Source organism: Equus caballus, chromosome 22 (genome assembly GCF_041296265.1).
Source record: "Equus caballus isolate H_3958 breed thoroughbred chromosome 22, TB-T2T, whole genome shotgun sequence".
Lineage (NCBI taxonomy): Eukaryota > Metazoa > Chordata > Mammalia > Perissodactyla > Equidae > Equus > Equus caballus.
The window spans coordinates 38,332,417-38,352,486 of record NC_091705.1 but is presented as its reverse complement, the minus strand read 5'-3'; the positions used below and the strand labels follow the sequence as shown (position 1 = coordinate 38,352,486).

The 20,070-nt window shown below is 43.1% G+C and overlaps 1 protein-coding gene across 2 annotated transcripts in view; it reads right to left on the bottom strand.

The window, feature by feature from the left end:
- The window catches only part of ARFGEF2 (ADP ribosylation factor guanine nucleotide exchange factor 2), a 106,157-nt gene that overhangs the window by 54,308 nt on the left and 31,779 nt on the right, over positions 1-20,070 (bottom strand). The window contains exons 7-19 of one of the 2 annotated variants that reach the window (XM_005604772.4): positions 16,700-16,768; positions 14,826-14,977; positions 12,040-12,170; positions 10,378-10,612; positions 9,425-9,524; positions 8,639-8,778; positions 7,413-7,521; positions 6,540-6,723; positions 4,624-4,735; positions 3,864-4,069; positions 2,018-2,102; positions 1,743-1,914; positions 985-1,136 (exon numbers count right to left, since the gene is read on the bottom strand). In XM_005604772.4, coding sequence (XP_005604829.2) covers positions 985-1,136; positions 1,743-1,914; positions 2,018-2,102; positions 3,864-4,069; positions 4,624-4,735; positions 6,540-6,723; positions 7,413-7,521; positions 8,639-8,778; positions 9,425-9,524; positions 10,378-10,612; positions 12,040-12,170; positions 14,826-14,977; positions 16,700-16,768 — 1,847 coding nt within the window. The remainder of the gene's footprint in view (positions 1-984; positions 1,137-1,742; positions 1,915-2,017; positions 2,103-3,863; positions 4,070-4,623; positions 4,736-6,539; positions 6,724-7,412; positions 7,522-8,638; positions 8,779-9,424; positions 9,525-10,377; positions 10,613-12,039; positions 12,171-14,825; positions 14,978-16,699; positions 16,769-20,070) is intronic. The other variant, XM_070246888.1, reaches the window with a different exon arrangement.

The following is a 20,070-nucleotide window of genomic DNA, read 5'->3' as shown; positions in this document are numbered from 1 at the left end:
TTAAGTTTGCGCGCTCCGCTGCAGGCGGCCCAGTGTTTCATTGGTTCGAATCCTGGGCACGGACATGGCACTGCTCATCAAACCACACTGAGGCAGCGTCCCACATGCCACAATGAGAAAGACCCACAACGAAGAATATACAACTATGTACTTTCTCAAAAAAGAAAAAGGAAAAATAAAAATCTTTAAAAAATATAAAAAATAAAAAATAAAAAAAACATCTTAGAGAAGAATGAGTGCTATGTATATAGAACGTGTGTCTTTTCTAGACATTTTCATCTGTTGCCAATCTTTTCTTCTTCTTCTTCTTCTCCCCGAAGCCCCCCAGCATATAGTTGTATATTCTAGTTGTAGGTCCTTCTGGCTGTGCTATGTGGGATGCCGCCTGAGCATGGCTTGATGAGCAGTGCTAGGACTGCACCCAGGACCCGAACTGGCAAAACCCAGGGCTGCCAAAGTGGCGTGCATGAACTTTACTCAGCCACGGGCTGGCCCCCTTTTCCTCTATTTTAAAAATAGAGATACCTCAGGATACTATCTTTCACCTCCACCTAATCTCATCTGATAAACTAACCCTGAGGCCAGTGAGATGAGATATAACAATAAAACTGTCTCTTTTGCCTGAACAATTATTAATTCAGTCAATCCCCCCAGCAACCCTTACAGTAACCCTGTATCTGTCTCCATTTTACAGATGATGAACAGAGAGGCTGAGTAACCTAACCAAGCTCACAGAGCTACATAGTGGCAAAGGCAGGAATAAAACCAGACGTTCTGACTGGAGAGCCCTTGCTTTTGGCTGGTGCTGGCATGTCCCCAGCGTCATCAGAGGGCTTCTAGGAAGGACTCACTTTAGTTACTGTTCAGAAAGAAACACCTGGACTTGGCCTTTCCTCTCAATCTCTTCACCATTATCAACTTGCTGGTTAGCAGGTCAACTCCAGAATCGGGCTTAGCCACGTCCTAACTTCTCAGGATACTCACTTTGAACATGGGCCGGACGTGGTCCAAGTGAGTGGCACTTGTAAACGGGGCTTTGGCGTGGCTCACAGCCTCCATCAGAGCTTTGGCTGTCTTCGCCATTTGCTCCATCTCCAAATTGTACAGTAGCCGGCGCTGCTTTTCACTAGCTACACCTACAAAGAAAGAATAACAGCAGCTGACACTCACTGAGTGCTTGCCATGTGCCGGGCACTGTTTCAGAAGACTTAGAATCACTAACTCACAAATCCTCTCAACCACCTCATAAGTCTGTTACAAACATTATCATCATTCTACTGAGGGGAAAATGAGGCACAGAGCAATTAAGTTACTTGCCCAGGGTCACAGAGCTAACAAGCAGTAGAGCTGGGACTCGAACCCAGGCAGTGTGGCTCTACAGCCTGTGCTTCAGGCTCCACACTCTGCTGCCTCTCAAACAAAGAAACAGCTTCACAGGGGTCTTAAGAGAATTCTAATCAAAGTTGGCATAATCACCATTGGTATTAAAGTTTTAAGGAATATTTTTGGGGAGTCATTTAGCTCTCAGATTATTTATTTTAAATTCTCTCTTGTAACTAATTACAAATCTAGCAAGAAGATGCTGATATGAGAACCAACATAAGCATAATAATTAATTTAATCACATTTCTTATTCTGATATCTAGATATGCAAATTAAAGCAATCATCAGGAATTAATCATGTAATTCCTGATACACTCAAAAACTGGAATTAATAGAAATAATTTGCCATTAGACCTTACTCTGCTTAGTAGATTTGGCTGCGATCGTATGCTCTTTTGTTTCTTTCATTGCAATTTTCTTGCCTTCTATCTCTTCATAAATGCTTGAGAGATATTCTTCTGGTAGATCTTTACTATCATTGATACCCCGATTCATTTTAATATACTGCTCTTTTGTCATTTTATTTTTTACCTGAAATTTAAAAAAATTAACAAACCATTTAGAAAACATCCAATGGCCCACATAAAGCTATTTAGTTAGCTACCACAATATACAAATCATTAAAATATTTTACCTGAGGACTGTGCAAGTCTGTGGTTAGCATAATAATTGAATATGCCAGGACATACGCAGTGTCAGCACTGGCAAATAGAGTTTGCCTGGAAGAGAAGATTCCAGATGTAAGAACAGGCACGGGGACGAGGCTGGGAAGGCACAGTGCCAACAGGGACATGCTGCACTAAACGCAGGCCGATGCTCCACGTGATGCCAAGCTTGCCAGCAGTTCTCATGCCTTATCATCACTGAGTGGTCACTACCGACCCCGAGTGCGGAAAAGCTAATCAAGAATGTGTCAGATTTAGACTTCCTTTAATACAGCAGTTTCAAGTCAATTTTTTTAGGACCCTTAAGGAGACTTGAGGGCCAGGGACCAGGTGAGGGAAGCAAGGCACCTCACTGCCCGGAGCCAACCTGCGGCAGGACCCCGAGAGGGAGGCCCCTGTGGCCTGCGCCCTGTGGGACTCGCCCACCTCACCTTGGACCCGCTCCTGAGGGTGTCTGCTTTGGGCCAGGCGGTGGACAGCAGGACGGCTACAACTGCTGCCCTGCGATGAGATGTCTTCAGTTCACATCATCCACCACAGTGTTTGACAGCAGAAATACAAGGAAATATTTATGTGTTCTAAACAATATGCTGGGGAAGTCTGACTGTTTTTGCCTTAGGTAAGAAAAGAAAGGTAAAAACCTGTGGCTGCACAGCCTCATCATATGTGAGGCTAAAGCCAGAAAAACTGGTCTATCCAAATTGCCCCTGGTAGGAAAGGGAGAAATTCTGAAGAACACGAGAAAAGGTCTGCATTCTAACGTGACATTTACTTGGGTCACATATTTACTGATTAAGGGAAACAGGCGAAGGTTTCTGGGTCTACACAGGAGATATGCTTAAAGTAAATAACATCTAATTATGTCTTCATGGCAAATTCTAACGTCCACTGGCTTAAAACGACCAGACGCTGCCTGGCTGACGACGCTGTTTCATGGGACAGCTTGCCATGCACTTACAGGACTGGGACCAATTAACAGGAAAACCGAGTTGACTTGAGAGGCAAAACTGTTATCAAAATGTTCCCACAAACAATTCCCACATCACATTCACAGTACACTCATTCTTAACTTCAAGTGCAGTGGAAAGCACAGGAGTTTCTGAGTTAGACAAACCTGTCTTCAATCGTGGCTCTGCCACTTAGTGGCTGATTGATTCTGGCAGGTTGCTCAATCTCCCAGAGCCTGTCTCCCCATCTATAAAATGGGACACTACTCCCAGGCTTACCGCTGATTAAATGAAAGGCATGTAAAACCCAAAGCACAGCTGCACACGGGAGGTGTTTCAAAAAGGTCAGCTCTCTTTTCAATCTCCACTTCTTTCAAAAATATTAACTACCTATCAAAAAAGGCCCCAAGATGAAATGACGTACTTAGGTCGGTTTTATTAGTTATGTAGCCATTTTTGTAACTTGCTCATCAGCATGTAATCAAAGAAAAACCAAAATCCTTGCAATCCACCCGGTATTAAAGCAGGGAGCTGTTCCTGATTAAGGAAGAGGTGCCACGGCCTCCTCTCAGCTCCTGAAACTACTCTTTTATCATCATCAATAGCGTGGGCTCCAGCTCTGTGATCTTGGGCAAGTCACCAGGGCTCTCCAGCCCTCATCTCCTTGTGTGTAGAAAGAGGACACAAACAGTTGCTGTGAGGTCTTATGTGAGACACTCCCTTGGCACGGTGCCTGGCACATGGTGAACAGAAAGCTTAGCTGCTTGCCACAGATTTAGAAAAATGAGACTCAACCCCCAACCAAACTAAGATTAGTGTTCTGACAGAGGCAAAAAGATGATGTGGAGGGACTTGATATGATGCTCACCCCTGGTTGCATTCTATGTATCTTGCAGCAAACTTCTCCATTAACCGATCAATCTTCTGGGCTTCCCCAGGTAGGCGGAAACCTTCTAGAAACGTCCGTAGGGCTGAGACAAACTCCTTTTCACAGAAGTCAAGTTGGTCCACGTAGGCATACATCACCTCCTTGTTGAACCTCATGCTGTCTCCCAGAAAATCACCTACCTGGGTCTAAAACATACACACCATACACACTTACTCACATCTAGAAATTGTTCAATATGATTGCACAGCAAAAGACGTTTCAGTCAAAGGGGGAGGCAGAATGCCTCGGCTCTAAACACCCAGAAAAGGGGGACTGCTAGAAAGGCTAGGGGACTCCCTGAGCCTGCCCACCCACCCAGCCATTCCAGGTGCAGGCCGTCCTGCCACGAATGAAGGAAGATGTGGAGGAACAAGAGACGTAAACACGGAGAAATGACAGGGCACACTCAGGGGTAGGTTGGTTGCACACGGGCAGCCAGAGGAAGAGTTTCTAGCAGCCAAAGGACACTTCTAGCTCTGACACTGTCCTACCAAATAAATACAAAACAACCTGTTGGGTGGCTAGTTTATTCCTTTCATAGAGCTTTGTGCAACACCAGCCAAAGGGGAAGCAGGGCTGCTGTAAGCAGGGGTGTGGACAACAGCCACTGCACTCAGGGTCAGCCATTTCCAGGTTGATGCTGGTAAGGCCTCAGAATCAGCTGAAAGAACCCACAGGCAAGTGCTCAACCCCGTCTTACAGAATCGAGGCGCTCTTCCTGGTGCAGGAATTGGGCAATGTCTTCAACTGATGTCCCCAGCATGCCCTGCTCCTGGAGAAACTGGATCCCTCTCTTGGGTTTCTTGTTGAACCTGTTTCAAGAAGAGATGGGACAAGGGTTGCTTATTTCAAAATCCGGAGGACAGAAAAAGCTGGCATTGAGGCAAGCTACAATAATGCCATGAACAAGCCATTACTTCTCAGCTAGGAAGGTCCTGTGTACCCAGGTAGCTTTTCTGAATTCCACCTTTCATTTCTGACCTGGCTACAGCAGAGACTGCTGGTTGTCACCCCACATCCACCTTCCCCTTCTCCAACACTATTCAAACCGTACATGTTTAGCTGGGCACACAAGTACCTGGAATAAAAATTCTCTTTCCCTGCCTCCCTTAAACAAAGTATGGCCACGTGACAAAGTTCTGGCCAGTGAGACACGAGCAGAAGTGGTGTGGGTACTTCTAGGAAAGATCCTTGAACAAAGACGACTTGTCTTTTTTGCCCTTCTCTTCTTCTTCCTCAGAATATGTGTGTGATGGTCAGTGCTCCAGAGTCATCTCAAACCATGAGGTAACACTGAAGACGAAAATTGTGTTAAGGATGGGGAAGCAGCAAGATAAAAGGAGCCGGGGTCTCTGGTGTCCATAAGAGCCACTATAAATAGCCCTAGACTGCCCACTTTGGGATTTCCTTTAATAGTGATTAAGCAGTGCTATTCTGTATTTCCTGTTAAAAGCAGGCAAAGTGAACAAATGTATGAATTCAACTTTTTATTTACCAAGCTGCACACCGGAGAATGATATTCATATATGAGCACAAACTGTGGCAAGGGCTGTGTCAGAAGGACATGAATATGGTGCAAGAACAGAGAATAACTTGGGACTTGCTCAGATAGTGTGGTTACAAAAGGCCTCTTTGAGGAAGAGATGTTTTGCCAAGCCTGAAGGGTGAAAAAGACCCAAGAGTATTCCAAGCCGAGGCCCAAAGGTGCGAAGAGCCAGAGGTGTTCAAGGCACTGACATGCACCGTGGCACTCAGGAGTTCTGGCAGGAGATGAGGTCGGCGAGGGGGCTGTGATGAGGAAACGGGAAACCTAGAATGATTTTAGGCAGGGAGTGATAAGATCGATTTAAGTTTTTAAAGGATTACTTTAGCTGCTATGGGGAGAACAGACTGGGGGTGGATGCAGGGATAGTGGGAGTGGAAACAAGGAGATCAACACCTCCTTTCATAAATGAGTACTGTAACATCAACTTTTAAAACAGAGCTTACTAAGTTAACTAATCATTCAAAAGCTGGACAGGATATGAGATTGTGTGTTTGTATTTTTGTGTGTAAAAGACGGGAAAGAACACATTCAGATTTACCAATGACTGTCATGATGATGGCGTGGTTACAGGGGAGAATGTCCTTATTTTTCAAAGACGTAGGGGTGAAATATTATGATGGCTACAAATTACTTTCAACTGGTTCAGAAAAAAACATACACAGATAACACTAAGATGGCAAAAGTTTTTATGTTGAAATTTTTCATAGTATGTAACTGGGAAAAAATGTTACCAATGGTGATTTCCTGTAGGTAGTAATTTTATGAGTGTTTTTAACATTGTTGCTTTATAGTTTTCTGTATTTTCTAAACTGGTTTAATTTTTGTCATTAGGAAAAAAAAAAAGAGCAGGCATCAACCACACAAAGCTATTAAATTTCTCCCTCTCTCTGTCTCTGTCTCACACACAGTCACTCACTGACTCTGCTTGGCTCAATCAGTTCGGCTGTTGGTGCCAGCACTGGCTTTTCTAACAGGCATTTCCCCTTAAGGAGTCAGTCCCCGGTTCCCAAGGAAGATGCGGCTTTGCCAGAGGCCCCAAGAGATTCAGCTGGAATAGCAGCCACACTCACAGCTCAATGCCATGTTCAATGATCTCCTTCTGTTGCTTGATGACCTCAAACTGCTCCGGATCATCCTGGACAGCCGTCTGGGTCCCCGAGGACACTGTGGACTCCATGGATGTCACACTGCTCCGCCTCGCCATGTCAAGGCCTTTCCCATCCCCCATTTCCTGATCTGTGGGCCTCTCCTGACCTGCAGCAACACAAAACCAAAGGAAACCAAATAAGCAGATGGGACATGGATGCGGCTGAGCTCAGGTCTGGCTTTGCAGTTCCTTCTCCCAGACCTGTAACAACGGAGTTTGTACTGTAAGCATCATAAGCACAAATCCTTGACATCACTTTACTTAAAAACTTACTTTTTTGTGGAACTTAATAAGCTAATGATAAAATTCACATGAAAGAATTAAAGTTCAAAAAACAGTCAAGACACTTAAAGAACAATGAAGAAGGAGGACCTGTCCTGGCAGGTATCAAAACTCCCTGCAGAACTCCAGGCATCTGGAAGCCTGGTATCGGTGCAAGAACAGACAAATCAATAGAACAGAACAGAAAATTCAGAAACAGACTTAGGCACCTAAAGGAATTTAGTGCTCCATACAGGTGGTGTTTCAAATCCGTGCGGGAAGGAGAGAGCACTAAGAAAATGCTGAAACAACTGGCTCTCTATTTGGAAAACTGAAGTCAGAGCACAACTCACACTATTCCCCCCAAATTTGGATGTATTAAAAAGCTGAGCCTTTCAAAAACTATAGGTATTTAGCAAACTAAAGTGTTTGGCTACTTCTAAGACAAGCAGACAACTAGCCTCAGACAACTTTCCCAACAGAAAGAAGGAAGCTGTTGTGAAGGGAGGTGGCAGGGGCAGCGCTGCTCTCTCACCGAGGCTGGTCTGGTGGTTGGGGTTCACATACAGGTCTTTGCTCCACTCCACCATGCACTTGAGGATGGACACAAGGCACTCTAGGCCTTTCTTCCTCAGACTGAGCTCCTAAAGGACAAAAGTGACACAGAGACTTCACTGATAAATCAAGTGCAGACATCTACAGGGCTCGTAGGGAATCCCATGAGGATTCCAGATAATCGCTGACATTCAGTGCTACGGAGTACAAAACCCAAGGAAAAGTTAGCAGGTGACAAGTATTACAAGCTCATCGCAAAAACCCTGAAAATCTTGGAAGGTATTCATTACAAACACCCCAGCAGCAAAAATATGGGATGTGTGTTTTCCTAAAACGAACAGTGTTACCTGGATTTTTAAAAGGAAGTTCTTATTCACTGCAAATATAATTTGAAAAAAAACATTTAAAACACTTTCCTTTTTTTTAAATAACAGGGTCTTAACCAGTGACCTCCAAAAAGAGAAGAGAATCTTATATTATGCAACAAATGAGTGATTCTGGATACACTCTTATCCCCCAAACACCCACAAACGCATCCCATTTTAAGACCCACTCTACAAGTAAATAAAAATATTGATTTCTTAAATAAAAAATTAAATGCAAATTACAGATAATCTAAAAAAAAAATGCAAGTATTTTAGATTTTAAAAAAAATTTAAGGTGGCAGAGACCTCTCTGTGAATGTAATGATAGCTATGGACCTTTTTCTAGGAAAAATGCCCATACACCGAAATTCTACACGTAATTCCAGGCGTCCCATGGCCCTTCTGATCAGTTCATTCAGACTGCAGGCTAAGGATCCTGTTCCCTTTGCAGGCTCTCTAAGGATGAGACAATCTCCTTTGCCTTTGCTGGAGCCTGGGATCCTGCTTTCACAGGATCTTTGGAAAGGTGCCTGAGAGTGAACTCGCTTCCTACATGTCTTAGTTCAAATGTCACCTTCTCAGGGAGACCACCTGCCAAGGACCCCATTAAAAATGACAACACCCCCACCTTCAGCACTCCTTCTCTATCGTCCCTGCCCCATTCTTCTCTGTAGCCCACTTCTTCACTGTTTGTGTAAGTGTGACCACATCAATTGTGCGCGCACACATGCGTGTTTGTACTTTATTCACTCTTGTATCCCCAGCACCATGGTGGTGCACAATAAATGTTTACCGAGATGCATGAACTTTAAATAGAAATGAGTGTTCTTGGTGTTTTTACCTGCAGAGGTGTCATTCCCAGCTCATGTCCACTTCTTCCCTGAGCGATTTTGGACAAATCATTTACGAGGCGCTCAAAAATGTTAGCAGCATTTAAATCACAGTCGTAGTTGACATAAATATCTACAACACACTGGGCATCTTGGAAAATAACACACAGATATTAGAAATTCTGATCTAACACAAATAGCAATTATGTTTTCTTATTAAATGAGATTCCTTTGTCAAAAATTCTTCCTAGTGAACTACAACTCAGGTGGACACGCCCCACTCAGGAAATGTACGTGTAAAGTACTAGGAAGTCGGGAGGCCCTCTTTCTAGGCCTGACTCAGGACCAAGTGAAATCTCAGCTCATTCCACCTCTCTAAGGCTCACTTTCGTCATAAAAAAAGGGGTAACAATTGCCCAATCCACCTCTTAAAGTTGTGTAACTCTTGAGAAATTACATTTGATGACAGACAGGTGGAATGATTGGTTTACAGTCACATAATTGTACAGTGTTAAGGGAAATACAAATTTATCGCAGCATCCAATCAAGAGATTAGGGGGTTTCCCAGGTTGTGGGACTTTCAGGGCTAACACCAGAAAGTCCCGGGCAAACCAGATGGAGTTAATCATCCTCCAAAGGAGGAGACACAGTGGGCAGGACTAGTCCTTAGGTCAGCTTTTGCCTTTAAGGTAATGGTTTTCCCAGCACTTCATTAAAACTCTAAAAACAGGAGTTAAAGATCGTAATCTGGACTTTGGAAGAAGAAAGCATCAAAAGCCCCCTCGGGGTAAAAGTACCTGCACAGATCCTTGTCAGGGTCTGAATGACCATCCACCTGTGCTCAAAAGAACTTGTGGATGTTTCTAAAATGTTCAGGAAAATCTCCTTGAAAAAGACCTACATGACACGAAGACAAAGGAGGACACCAATTAATAGCCAGTTTAAATTGAGCTCAAAACCCCGAAGGCCTGGGGCTGGGCCCCGTGCCCAAGTGGTTAAGTTCGCTGCTCCACTTCAGCAGCTCAGGGTTTCGCCAGTGGAAATCCTGGGCGCGGACATGGCACCACTCATCAGGCCACACTGAGGAGGCATCCCACATGCCACAACTCGAAGGACCCACAACTAAAAATACACAACTATGTACCAGGGGGCTTTGGGGAGAAAAAGGAAAAAAATAAAATCTTAAAAAAAAAAACAACCTAAAAGCCTTTCGAGGACAGGCAGAGCCTCTGAGTGAAGAAGCTGGGTAGAACAAGAGTCCGGCACAGGCTGCTGCAGGGCATCGGCACCCTGGCCTCGAGTGGGCACAGCGAGCAGGGCAGGACCATGGTGAGCTGGAGAACATGGGCGCATTAGAGGGAGCAGCTGCTCCTGAGCAACAGGGAAGAGTTGCCACGAGGAAACGCATGACCGCTGTGATTTTTCGAGAGAAACTAGAAATCTGGATTTTCACGTAGAATCTGATTTCTCAATCCGGCAACTAATTCAAGTTATTTCAAACAATGTATAGGCTGAACAAACATGTTTGGGTCCAGGACACAGACCACACGATTTAAACCTTTGGTTAAACTGAAGGGCACAGAAGATTTAGGGGCAGAAACTTTTTATGAAAAGATATTCTCTCACTCGTTCAAAAAGTTCTTCTTTGGGGTTCCAGCGTAACTCTAGCTCCTGGTGACTATGCTACCAGCAGTTAACTCACCCGGTGTAAGTATCATCAAATAAAAAAAAATCAACGTGGAGTCCATACCTCTATCTGCATCTTCAAGTGCATTTTAAAGTTTGAAAGAAGCGTCAGGAAAATGGCGAGAGAGAGCTCAAAGACGTCAGGCACTGAAGAGACGCCGTTTTTGGACAACGCCACACAGAGATACTGTTTGATCGCGCTGATGAACATCTCGTGAGTCCGGAAGACTGGGCCAGCGTTCTGCAACACGGAGAGGAGCAGCTGCAGGGAAACCACCTTGGAACGTAGCTCATGCGATCTGGCAGAGAAAATGAACAACAAGGACAGCTCTAAAAGATGCAATTTTAAAAAGCACGTTTCTTAAGAAGGCCAGTCTCCTCTACCAGTGAGCAGAATTTTCTGAGGAGCCAATGAATTAAGAATTGGCAACAGCACCTAAATATCAAGAGAATGAGGGCAAACGGCATGAGGTGGGTCGTCTGGGAACCTGCAGGCCCTGTGAGAACAAGAGCAGCCAATTCCTATTCTTTTCTCTTTCTTTCTTTCTTTTTTTGCTGAGGAAGATTGGCCCTGAGCTAACATCTGTGTCAATCTTCCTCTATTTTGTATGTGGGATGCCACCACAGCATGGCTTGATGAACAGTGTCTAGGTCCACGCCCAGGATGTGAACCTGCGAACCCCAGGCCACCAAAGTGGAGCACATGAACTTAACCACTACACCACCAGGTGGGCCTAACAATTCCTATTCTTTTTGTCTCTCTCTCTGCCATAAAGTAGAGAATACAGCAGGAGCAAAATAAGTGTAAACAGACTCTGGAAAGGTGGTTCTGCAACTAACCTAACAGAACTAATTACTTTACATCATCTGTGTGAGACTATGACATCAGTACCACTCAACCTTCACAGACAATGAAAACAGTGCACTTTCTCTGCCTGCCTCGTGCTCCCCACCCTCGCCCACAGAGACACAAAGAAAGGGAAATTTTCATGAACCATTTCCCTAATGGTCATCCTATTCTTAATACCGGAGTTGAGGGTTATTATTAGTGACTAATAATAATGATAACAGTGACTATAAAACTTTTATAAAGTACAAGGGCCTGTGCTCGGGACGTCATTATATCATTTCATTTAAATGGCCGTGTAAAGTGATTTTCCATATTCCCATTTTTCAGACGAGGTTCGGTAACTCACACGGCCATGGAGCTGGTCTCGAGTGAGCCAGTCCTGAATGCAGGTCTCTCTGGCTCCAGAGCCTCTGCTCTGACACCTGCAGCACTGTGATCCCTGCCGTAGTTTGTGCACTATGTAGGAAGATTTGGCTTCTCTAGGTCGAGTCTGGGGCTTCAGCCTGTATCCATGAAGCAGGGGTTTCCAACCAGGGCAGGGCACTGAGGTTTGCGTGCGCCTTGCCCCTGCCTACCCCTCATCAGGAGACTAAATTCATCAGTCAGTAAAAACAGGGTATGTGTTCAATATAATGATTATTTTTAGCATATAAACCAAGAAAAACAAAACTGGGCAAAATCTTGGTTGCTGGGGACAGAGAAATAATTCATCATGAAAGGACCGTAGACACTGCATGAGTGTGAAAAGCTAAGACCATCCTGTAAATTCCTGCATTCACACCAACCAGGGGACAAGGCACTCAGGTTTCTTGGACCCACAAGATCCACCTGGATCATTTGGATTTTGTAAACGGCCAAGAACTGTGGTCTGCTTACTTTGGATCTGGGGGGCCTTCACCAAGGGGTTTCATGGACAGCTTGCAAAGGGAGCGAAACACGAGGAAGGCATCCTTCTGCAGAATGTGAGGGAACCTAGCAGTCACTTGATGTCCTTGTGAGTCTGATTCCTAAGATTAGAAACGAGAGAAAAATCAAACAGTTAAAACGAAAGGATAATTCTTCAAAGACAAGAAATGTAATTATCTCATGGAAATTTAAGTTCTTTTATTTATCCAACGGGGAAGTGAGGGATGTCGGGGAAGGGACCATATGTCAACAGGAGCTATGGGGGAGTCATTACGGCAATTCTAAAACCTTGTTCTTGTCCTTCAAAAAGTGGGTATAGATGGCTTAAAACGATAAATGGGCACATGCTAAACCACAGAAAAATAAACCCTGTGGCGGGCCCCATGGCCTAGTGGTTAAGTTGGGTGCATTCCACCTCAGCAGCCTGGGTTCAGTTCCCAGGCATGGACCTGTACCACTTGTTGGTGGCCATACCGTGGTGGCACAGAGGAAGACTGGCAGAGATGTAGCTCAGGGCAAATCTTCCTCAGGAAAGAAAAAAAACCCACTAAACTCAAACAAATATAGGTAATTATTTATATTAGTTTATAAAAAAGGATTTCTTTTTTTTTTTTTAAGATTTTATTTTTCCTTTTTCTCCCCAAAGCCTCCTGGTACATGGTTGTATATTTTTAGTTGTGGGTCCTTCTAGTTGTGGTATGTGGGATACCACCTCAGCATGGCTTGACGAGCGGTACATGTCCGCGCCCAGGATCAGAACTGGCGAAACCCTGGGCTGCCGAAGCAGAGCGTGTGAACTTAACCACTTGGCCACGGGGCCAGTCCCAAAAAAGGATTTCTAAGAACACTACTGCAGGACAGATGAGGAAAAAATAGTAAGCATTTTAAAATAAACTTCATTATTTTATTATTAACTAAAAAAGTAAGCTACATTTAAAAGTTAAAACATAAATATTTGTAACATACAGCAAGGATTAACATCCTCAACATACAAAAAGTTCTTATAATTCATTACAGAAATATGGAAACCCTCCTCCCAAATTAAACACAGGCAAAAAACATGAATAAGCAATTCACCAAGAAATGCAAATAACAGATAAAGCTAAATAACATACTACTAATTTTTAAAGCAGGATTGTTTTCCATCAGACTAGCACAGATGTGAATGAGCACTACTGCCCCGTTTTAATGAGGGAATGGGAAAATGAGTAGTGACAGCCTACAGGCGGGCAGAATTTGAGCATTACCTTCCCTGAGCCTAACTTGATGCTAAAGAACAAAGGTTTTAAAGCTTCCAACTCTTGACCCAGCAATACCACTTGTAGGAATTTATCCTAAAGAAAGAATTAAGGACGTGCACAAGATTTATCTACATAGATGTTCATTACAGAACTGTTTCCTGTGATAAAACTGAACCAACCTAAAAACTTAATAGGGAATTGGTTAAACAGATTACGGTAATCCATATGACAGAATTTTACATGGCCATAAAAAAACTAGTTAGATCTGGATATGCAGCTGTCCATGAACAGTGAAGAAAGCAAGCTGCAGCCTAGTACAAAGACACGAGTCCCTCGTACGGATTTAAGTACGTCCTTATGAATGCCCTCTTAATGGGGACTGCTGCAGACTGAATGTCTGTGTCCCCCACAAATCTGTATGTTGAAACCTAATCCCTACTGTGATGATATTTGGAAGTGGAGTCTTGGGAGGTGAGCAAGTCCGGAGGGTGAAGCGCTCACGAGCGGGATTAGCATCCTTCTTGAAGAGCTCCCAGACAGCTCCCTCACCCCTCTGCCAGGGGAGAAGCCAGCCGTCTACAAACCAAGAAGCAGGCCCTCAGCAGACACCGAAACTGCTCGTACCTCCATCTTAGACTTCCCAGCCTGTGAGAAATTTCTGTCGTCTTTAAGTCACTTAAAGTCTATGGGTTCCTGTTACAGTAGCCTACACAGACTAAGACAGAGGCAAAACTCAGTTCTTGGGAGAAGAATCTTATTTATGGATAAAGCACATATATATGTACAGAATATAGAAAGATATCCAGTTTATCAGTAGCTGTAAAATTTCACGAAGGGAGGTGCTGATTAGGAAAAAGACACATATAAAAAGGTTCCTGGAGGGGGTGATAATGAAAAAGGTTGAGAAACACTGGTGAAAAGGTACAGACATGGGATGTTAATATCATATTTCTTCCTGTTTTGAATGTTCATATACAGCATTTTCAAGAGAACAACAAAGCTATTTAAAAAAAAGTAATGTGGCAGACATGTCTAAGGACCTGAAAGGATGTTTATAATATACATTAAGGTTAAAAAGCAGATTACAAAACAGCATGTATACTGTGTCATTACATGTAAGTGGAAAAAATATGGGAGGGTGAGAAAAATCTAGAAGGATGTAAGTAAAATGTTAACAAGAGTGATCTCTGGTTTAGAGGATTATAGATAAATTTATTTCCCTGTTTCCTTCTCTATACTTTCTCATTTTTATTTTGAGAGAGACGAAAAAGGGCAGGAAATCTAAGTTTTTAAAAGCCTGAATAAACAGGGTTTAATATCAGTGTTACATACAGCCAACTTTAGCACATTCCAATGAAACCTACTAACATAAAGAATATCAGGCCAGGACTGGGTGATGAATTACTGAATGGGGCTTGCTGGTTTCCACTTGCTTCTTCTGAAAGAGACTTAATTCTGAATCTTCTAAAAAAGTAAAAACTGAAACAAGTCTGTGGGGGAGGATCACCAACATACCAGATTATCCGCCGACGACAAGGACTGTCTGTCGTCCGCTATGCCGTTGGTCTGTGAGTTCTCGTCTGCGGCTGGGGGAATGGCACATTCCTGGCAGCCCAGTTCGCCTAGGACTCTCTCGGGTTCTGTCAGACGGTGCTTTTGTGCTGCTTCTTAAAATATAAGCACAAAAGTCATGGCCAAATTTATCCTAAAAGGCTAGCTGACACCAGGGAGAAGTTACTCACAACCCTCCAGCTACTGCTTTTCCCCCTTCCCCTGCACCACTGCTCTCTGACTGACATAACAGTGAGAAAGGATTGACCAAAGAGGCCCTGAGGCTTTCCAAGTGTCTACTACCCACAGCCCCACCACCAGGGGGCTTCATTCATACTGTGTCCATGACAATGGTGCCTCCAGAATTGTGCAATACAGCAGTCCTGCCCACCCCCATCCACTTCCGAAAAGGATGAGAAACAGCTAAACATGAAAAGCACAGATTTTTTTAAAAGGGCTATTAATAGAGGGATTAGAGAAGAAGAGCCATGTAAATGAAGAGTTTTGACAGTTATGACAAAAAACTTCAGTCACAGGAAAAAAAATGTAGAACTGAGCTTCCTGGCAGGCATGTGAAAAAGGGAAAGACAAAGAATTAGATAGATTTCATCATTTAATGAAAGAAAGCGTATCTGATGATTAGCAGAACAGCTGAAATCTATGAAGTATTCACCATCTGGATCTTTATATATATAAGGGAAACCAAACAACTTAATAAGCATGATCTTCAATAATGGTTTTACAAAGCATATATTCATTCAACAAATATTTAGCAGGTACCTATTATGTGCCAAGCTCTGTGTAAGGGGCTGTGGGATACAGAAGTGAACAAGACAGACAGTGCTCATTGTGTAAGGACTTCTTGTATTGACCCCAGGAAAAATTCCAAAGGTATGAACTAAAATTATTCTATTTTAAAGACATTTCTACATGGAGTTAAATAATGAAATCTATGCACATTGCTTGGTGATTAATAAAGGATAAGGCTTAGAGCAGTGGGTCAAACTTCTTTGACCGTGACCCTCAGTAAGAAATACATTTTAAAGCTCATGACCCAGTACAAATGTGTACACACAAATAACTGAAATGCATGTTTCATGAAACAATGCTTAACTTTACTATAAGCAATGCATTCAGTTTGTCTTCTTTTTCATTTTATTCTCTTTCATTTAAAAAATGCTGACTGCAACCCACTAAATTATTGATTTATTGACCTATTAATGGTTTACTGGCACTGGAACCGAATGTTCAAGACACAGTCATTGACCTGAGATTTTGGGCAAGAACAAAGAAAAACTCATCCAGCAGTCATTCTGAACTATACAAGTTTAATTCCACTGAAACCACAGCAAAAAAAGTGATGGAGTTAGGAAGGAAGTCTAACAAAATGAACGAAGCTTCCCTGTGCGTCTGATTCCTGCTGACGTGGGGACTGTCCCCTCAACACCTCAATGGCTAGCCATGAAAATTCAGCAGCTGTGGACACCACCTCAGGGCTCACAGCCCAGTGCTGGGAAAGCCCGCATGTGTCTCCCTGTGGAGCACCCAACTCTAATCTCCACGTGGAGCACCCAACTCTAATCTCCATGTGGAGCATCCAACTCTAATCTCCACGTGGAGTACCCAACTCTAACATTGTCAGACTATGCTTCTTGAACCCAATCCAAATGAGAACAAAATCAATCACTAAAAACAAGTAATTTTTGAATTCCCTGTGAAAGAAGGGCAGACTCAGCTTCCACGAGTTCACTGGCGGTGGGCACTCCACCACTAAAACACCTGGCGCAGGATTTTTTTGGAGAACGAGTTGGAGGAAAGGCTGGGTTCTTGGTTCTTACCTTTAATGGCAGATGTGACCACGTCTTCTAAGATCTCCTTCACCACCTCCTGAGCTCCATCATCAGTCCCTACACACACCCAAATACACAAAGACAAACACATACATGTGGGCATTTCCAGGGAAACACAGGAAAGGGGAGAAGGAGACTATGTCAACGTTCTCTAGAGTCACACTCCAGAAGGCAAAGGGTGCACATAAGCACAGCCGAAAGCCGAATCTGACTGTGCCAACATAGACAAGTCCTGTGCAATCTGGAAACTCTCAGGCAGCATCTGCTATGACTTCAAGCTTCCCTTTGTGGAACCCGAAAATCCCTCTGACTTCTACACTTTTTCTTCCTAAGTCACAGCTGCTCAGCCCAGGGCCCACCACCCCCAAGTTGGAGGCAGGAGCTGAATTTTATCCAGCTACGGTTCCTGGCAGAAGAAAAGATGGAGCTTTCTCTTGTGCCTTCACTTCGGGGACCATGGAGCCTTGCCAAGTGACGAGCCTTCTGCTCCTTCGATTTCCCCACAAACTTAACAGGAGATTTCTACTGGGACAGTTGAGGATTTACTAAATTTTAAATTCAGTTATCCTGTAAAATGTTAACTGTTTAAGTGGAAGAGGTTCAGAACCAGTTGTTTTTGTACAAAACTAGTTCTGGGAGAACTTACTGAAACAGCCCTCGACTAGATTTTTGGAAGTAAACATTACTGATTTATAAAATATCACATTGACCAAAAAGGCCATCACATTAAATAAACAAAACCAAAATAACCGTTTAACTTCTTCCCTCGTGAGGCTTTCCCACCCAGCTACTCTTTGGTGAGCTCCGTGCTCGGCCCGCAGGTCTTGCAGAGCAGCACAAAGCATCTGCATCCCCCCGGCACTTGGCCCTCTATAACAGCTTATCTATTTAGCCCTCTACAAGCTTTACTGAGATATAACCGACAAATAAAACTGCCATAATGACTTAAATGGGTGAGTAAATTTACGTGGAAAATACTGATGTTACATGCTTTTCTTAGAGGGCGAAAAAGAACTTGAATGGCAGTTAGAAAAGTCCGCAGCCAAAGTCACAATCTCCTGAACCTCTTTCTTCATCTAGATAAGACCATTTAGACGAGACGGGTGTTACCCATACTTCAGTCATAATTTCCGCCATTTTCACACACCACTTACTATGTATATAGTCATGCGCCACATAAGGACATTTCAGTCAATGGCGGACCGCATATATAATGGTGGTCCCTAAGATGAGTACCCTATAGCCTGGGTGTGTAGTAGGCTATTCCACCTAGGTTTGCATAAGTACACTCTATGATGTTCGCACAACGAAGAAATCACCTGATGATGTATTTCTCAGAATGCATCCCCATCATTAAGCAACATGTGACTGTATTACATATACATAATGGTGCTCACCTTAAGCAATAATAATCACAAAATCACAGGCTTCATATGCTAAGGATATTTTCTGAATGCATGTTAAAATAAATGTGTAACTATTAAAATAAAAACCGTTCACCTGAGCCACCTAAAATGATCTCATCTGCACCATGATTTGGTAAACACGTGACTAGATATTCCAAGTTCCCTTCCAGTTCCAACCTTCCCTGATACTATGACTTAATCAAATTATGGTGACAGTTTCTAATCTCTATCGTACATTCCAAAGTCCTGTGTACACACTCAACACCCAAGAAACATCAGCTTGCTGAATACATTTCATCAGAGGAGTGGCAGGCTCGGTGCGCTCGTTAGACCCGAGGCTGGGAAGTGGTGGCCGCTCAGTGTGTCTGGTCTGCAGGTTGCGTTGCTGCCCATGCACTGCTCCCCCACCCAGCTTTACTGAGGTACAACTGATGATTAAAAATTGTACATATTTAAGGTGTTGAACTTGATTTAAGCACACACGGTGAAATAATCACTGTAATCAAGCTAGTTAACATATCCATCACCTCATATAGTTATTTTCCTTCTCTTTTTTTTGTGGTGAGAACACTTAAGATCTACACTCAGCAAATTTCAAGTATAACACAGTATTCTTAACTATAGTCACATTGTTGTACATTAGATCTCCAGAACTTTTTCATTTTGCATAACTGAAACTTTGTACCCCTTGACCAGTATCATCCCACTTCCCCAACCACCAGTCTGCTTTCTGTCTCTATGAATCTAACCACTCTAGGTACTTCATATAAGTGGAATCAAGGAGGATTTGTCTTTTTGTGACTGGCTTACTTCACTTAACACAATGTCCTCCAGGTCATTGTTGTTGTTGCAAATGGTAGGATTTTCTTCTTCTTCTTTTTTGAGGAAGATTAGCCCTGAGCTAACATCCATCACCAATCCTCCTCTTTTTGCTGAGGAAGATTGGCCCTGAGCGAACATCTGTGCCCATCTTCCTCTATTTCAACTGTGGGACGCCTGCCACAGCATGGCTTGATAAGCAGTGATCTGCGCTGGGATCTAAACTGGTGAATCCTGGGCCACCAAAGCAGACCACACAAACTTAACTGCTATGCCACTGGGCCGGCTCCAGGATGTTCTTCTTTTTTTTAAGGTGTAATATTCCATTGTACGTATATACCATATTTTCTTCACCCATTCATCCATCGATGGATATTTAGGCAGTTTCCTCTATCTCGGCTATTGTGAATAATGCTGAAATGAACGGGAGTGCAGATATCTCTTCCAGATCCTGATTCCATTTCCTTTGGACGTATACCCAGGAAAAGGACTGCTGAATCATAAAGCAGTTCTATTTTTAATTTTTTGAGGAACTTCTGTATTGTTTTCCATAACCAATTTACATTCCCACCAGCAGGGTACAGGGTTCTCTTTTCTCCACATCCTTGCCAATACTTACTATCGTTCACTTTTCTGAATAATAGTCATTCTAACAGGTGTGACATGCTATCTCATTGTGGTTTTGATTTGCATTTCTCTGATGATTAGTGAAGTTGAACACCTTTTCAAATATCTGTCGACCATCTGTATGCCTTTTTCTTTTAAATGATCATAGAATTTTTTTAATTAAAAAGGAAGGAAATTCTGACACATGCAACAACATGGATGAACCCAGAGGACATTATGCTAAACGAAATAAACCAGTCACAAGAGGACAAATACTGTATGATTCTACTTACACGAGGTACCTAGAGTAGTCAAATCCATAGAGACACAAAGTAGAAGAGAGATTGCCAGGGGTTGGAGGGAGGGGAAACGGGAGTTGCTGTTTAACGGGTACAGAGTTTCAGTTTTGCAAGACAAAAAGAGTTCTGGAAATTGCACAGCAGTGTGAATGCACTTAACACACTGAACTGTATACTTAAAAAGGGTTTAGATGCTAAGTTTTATGTATATTTTATCACAACTAAAAAC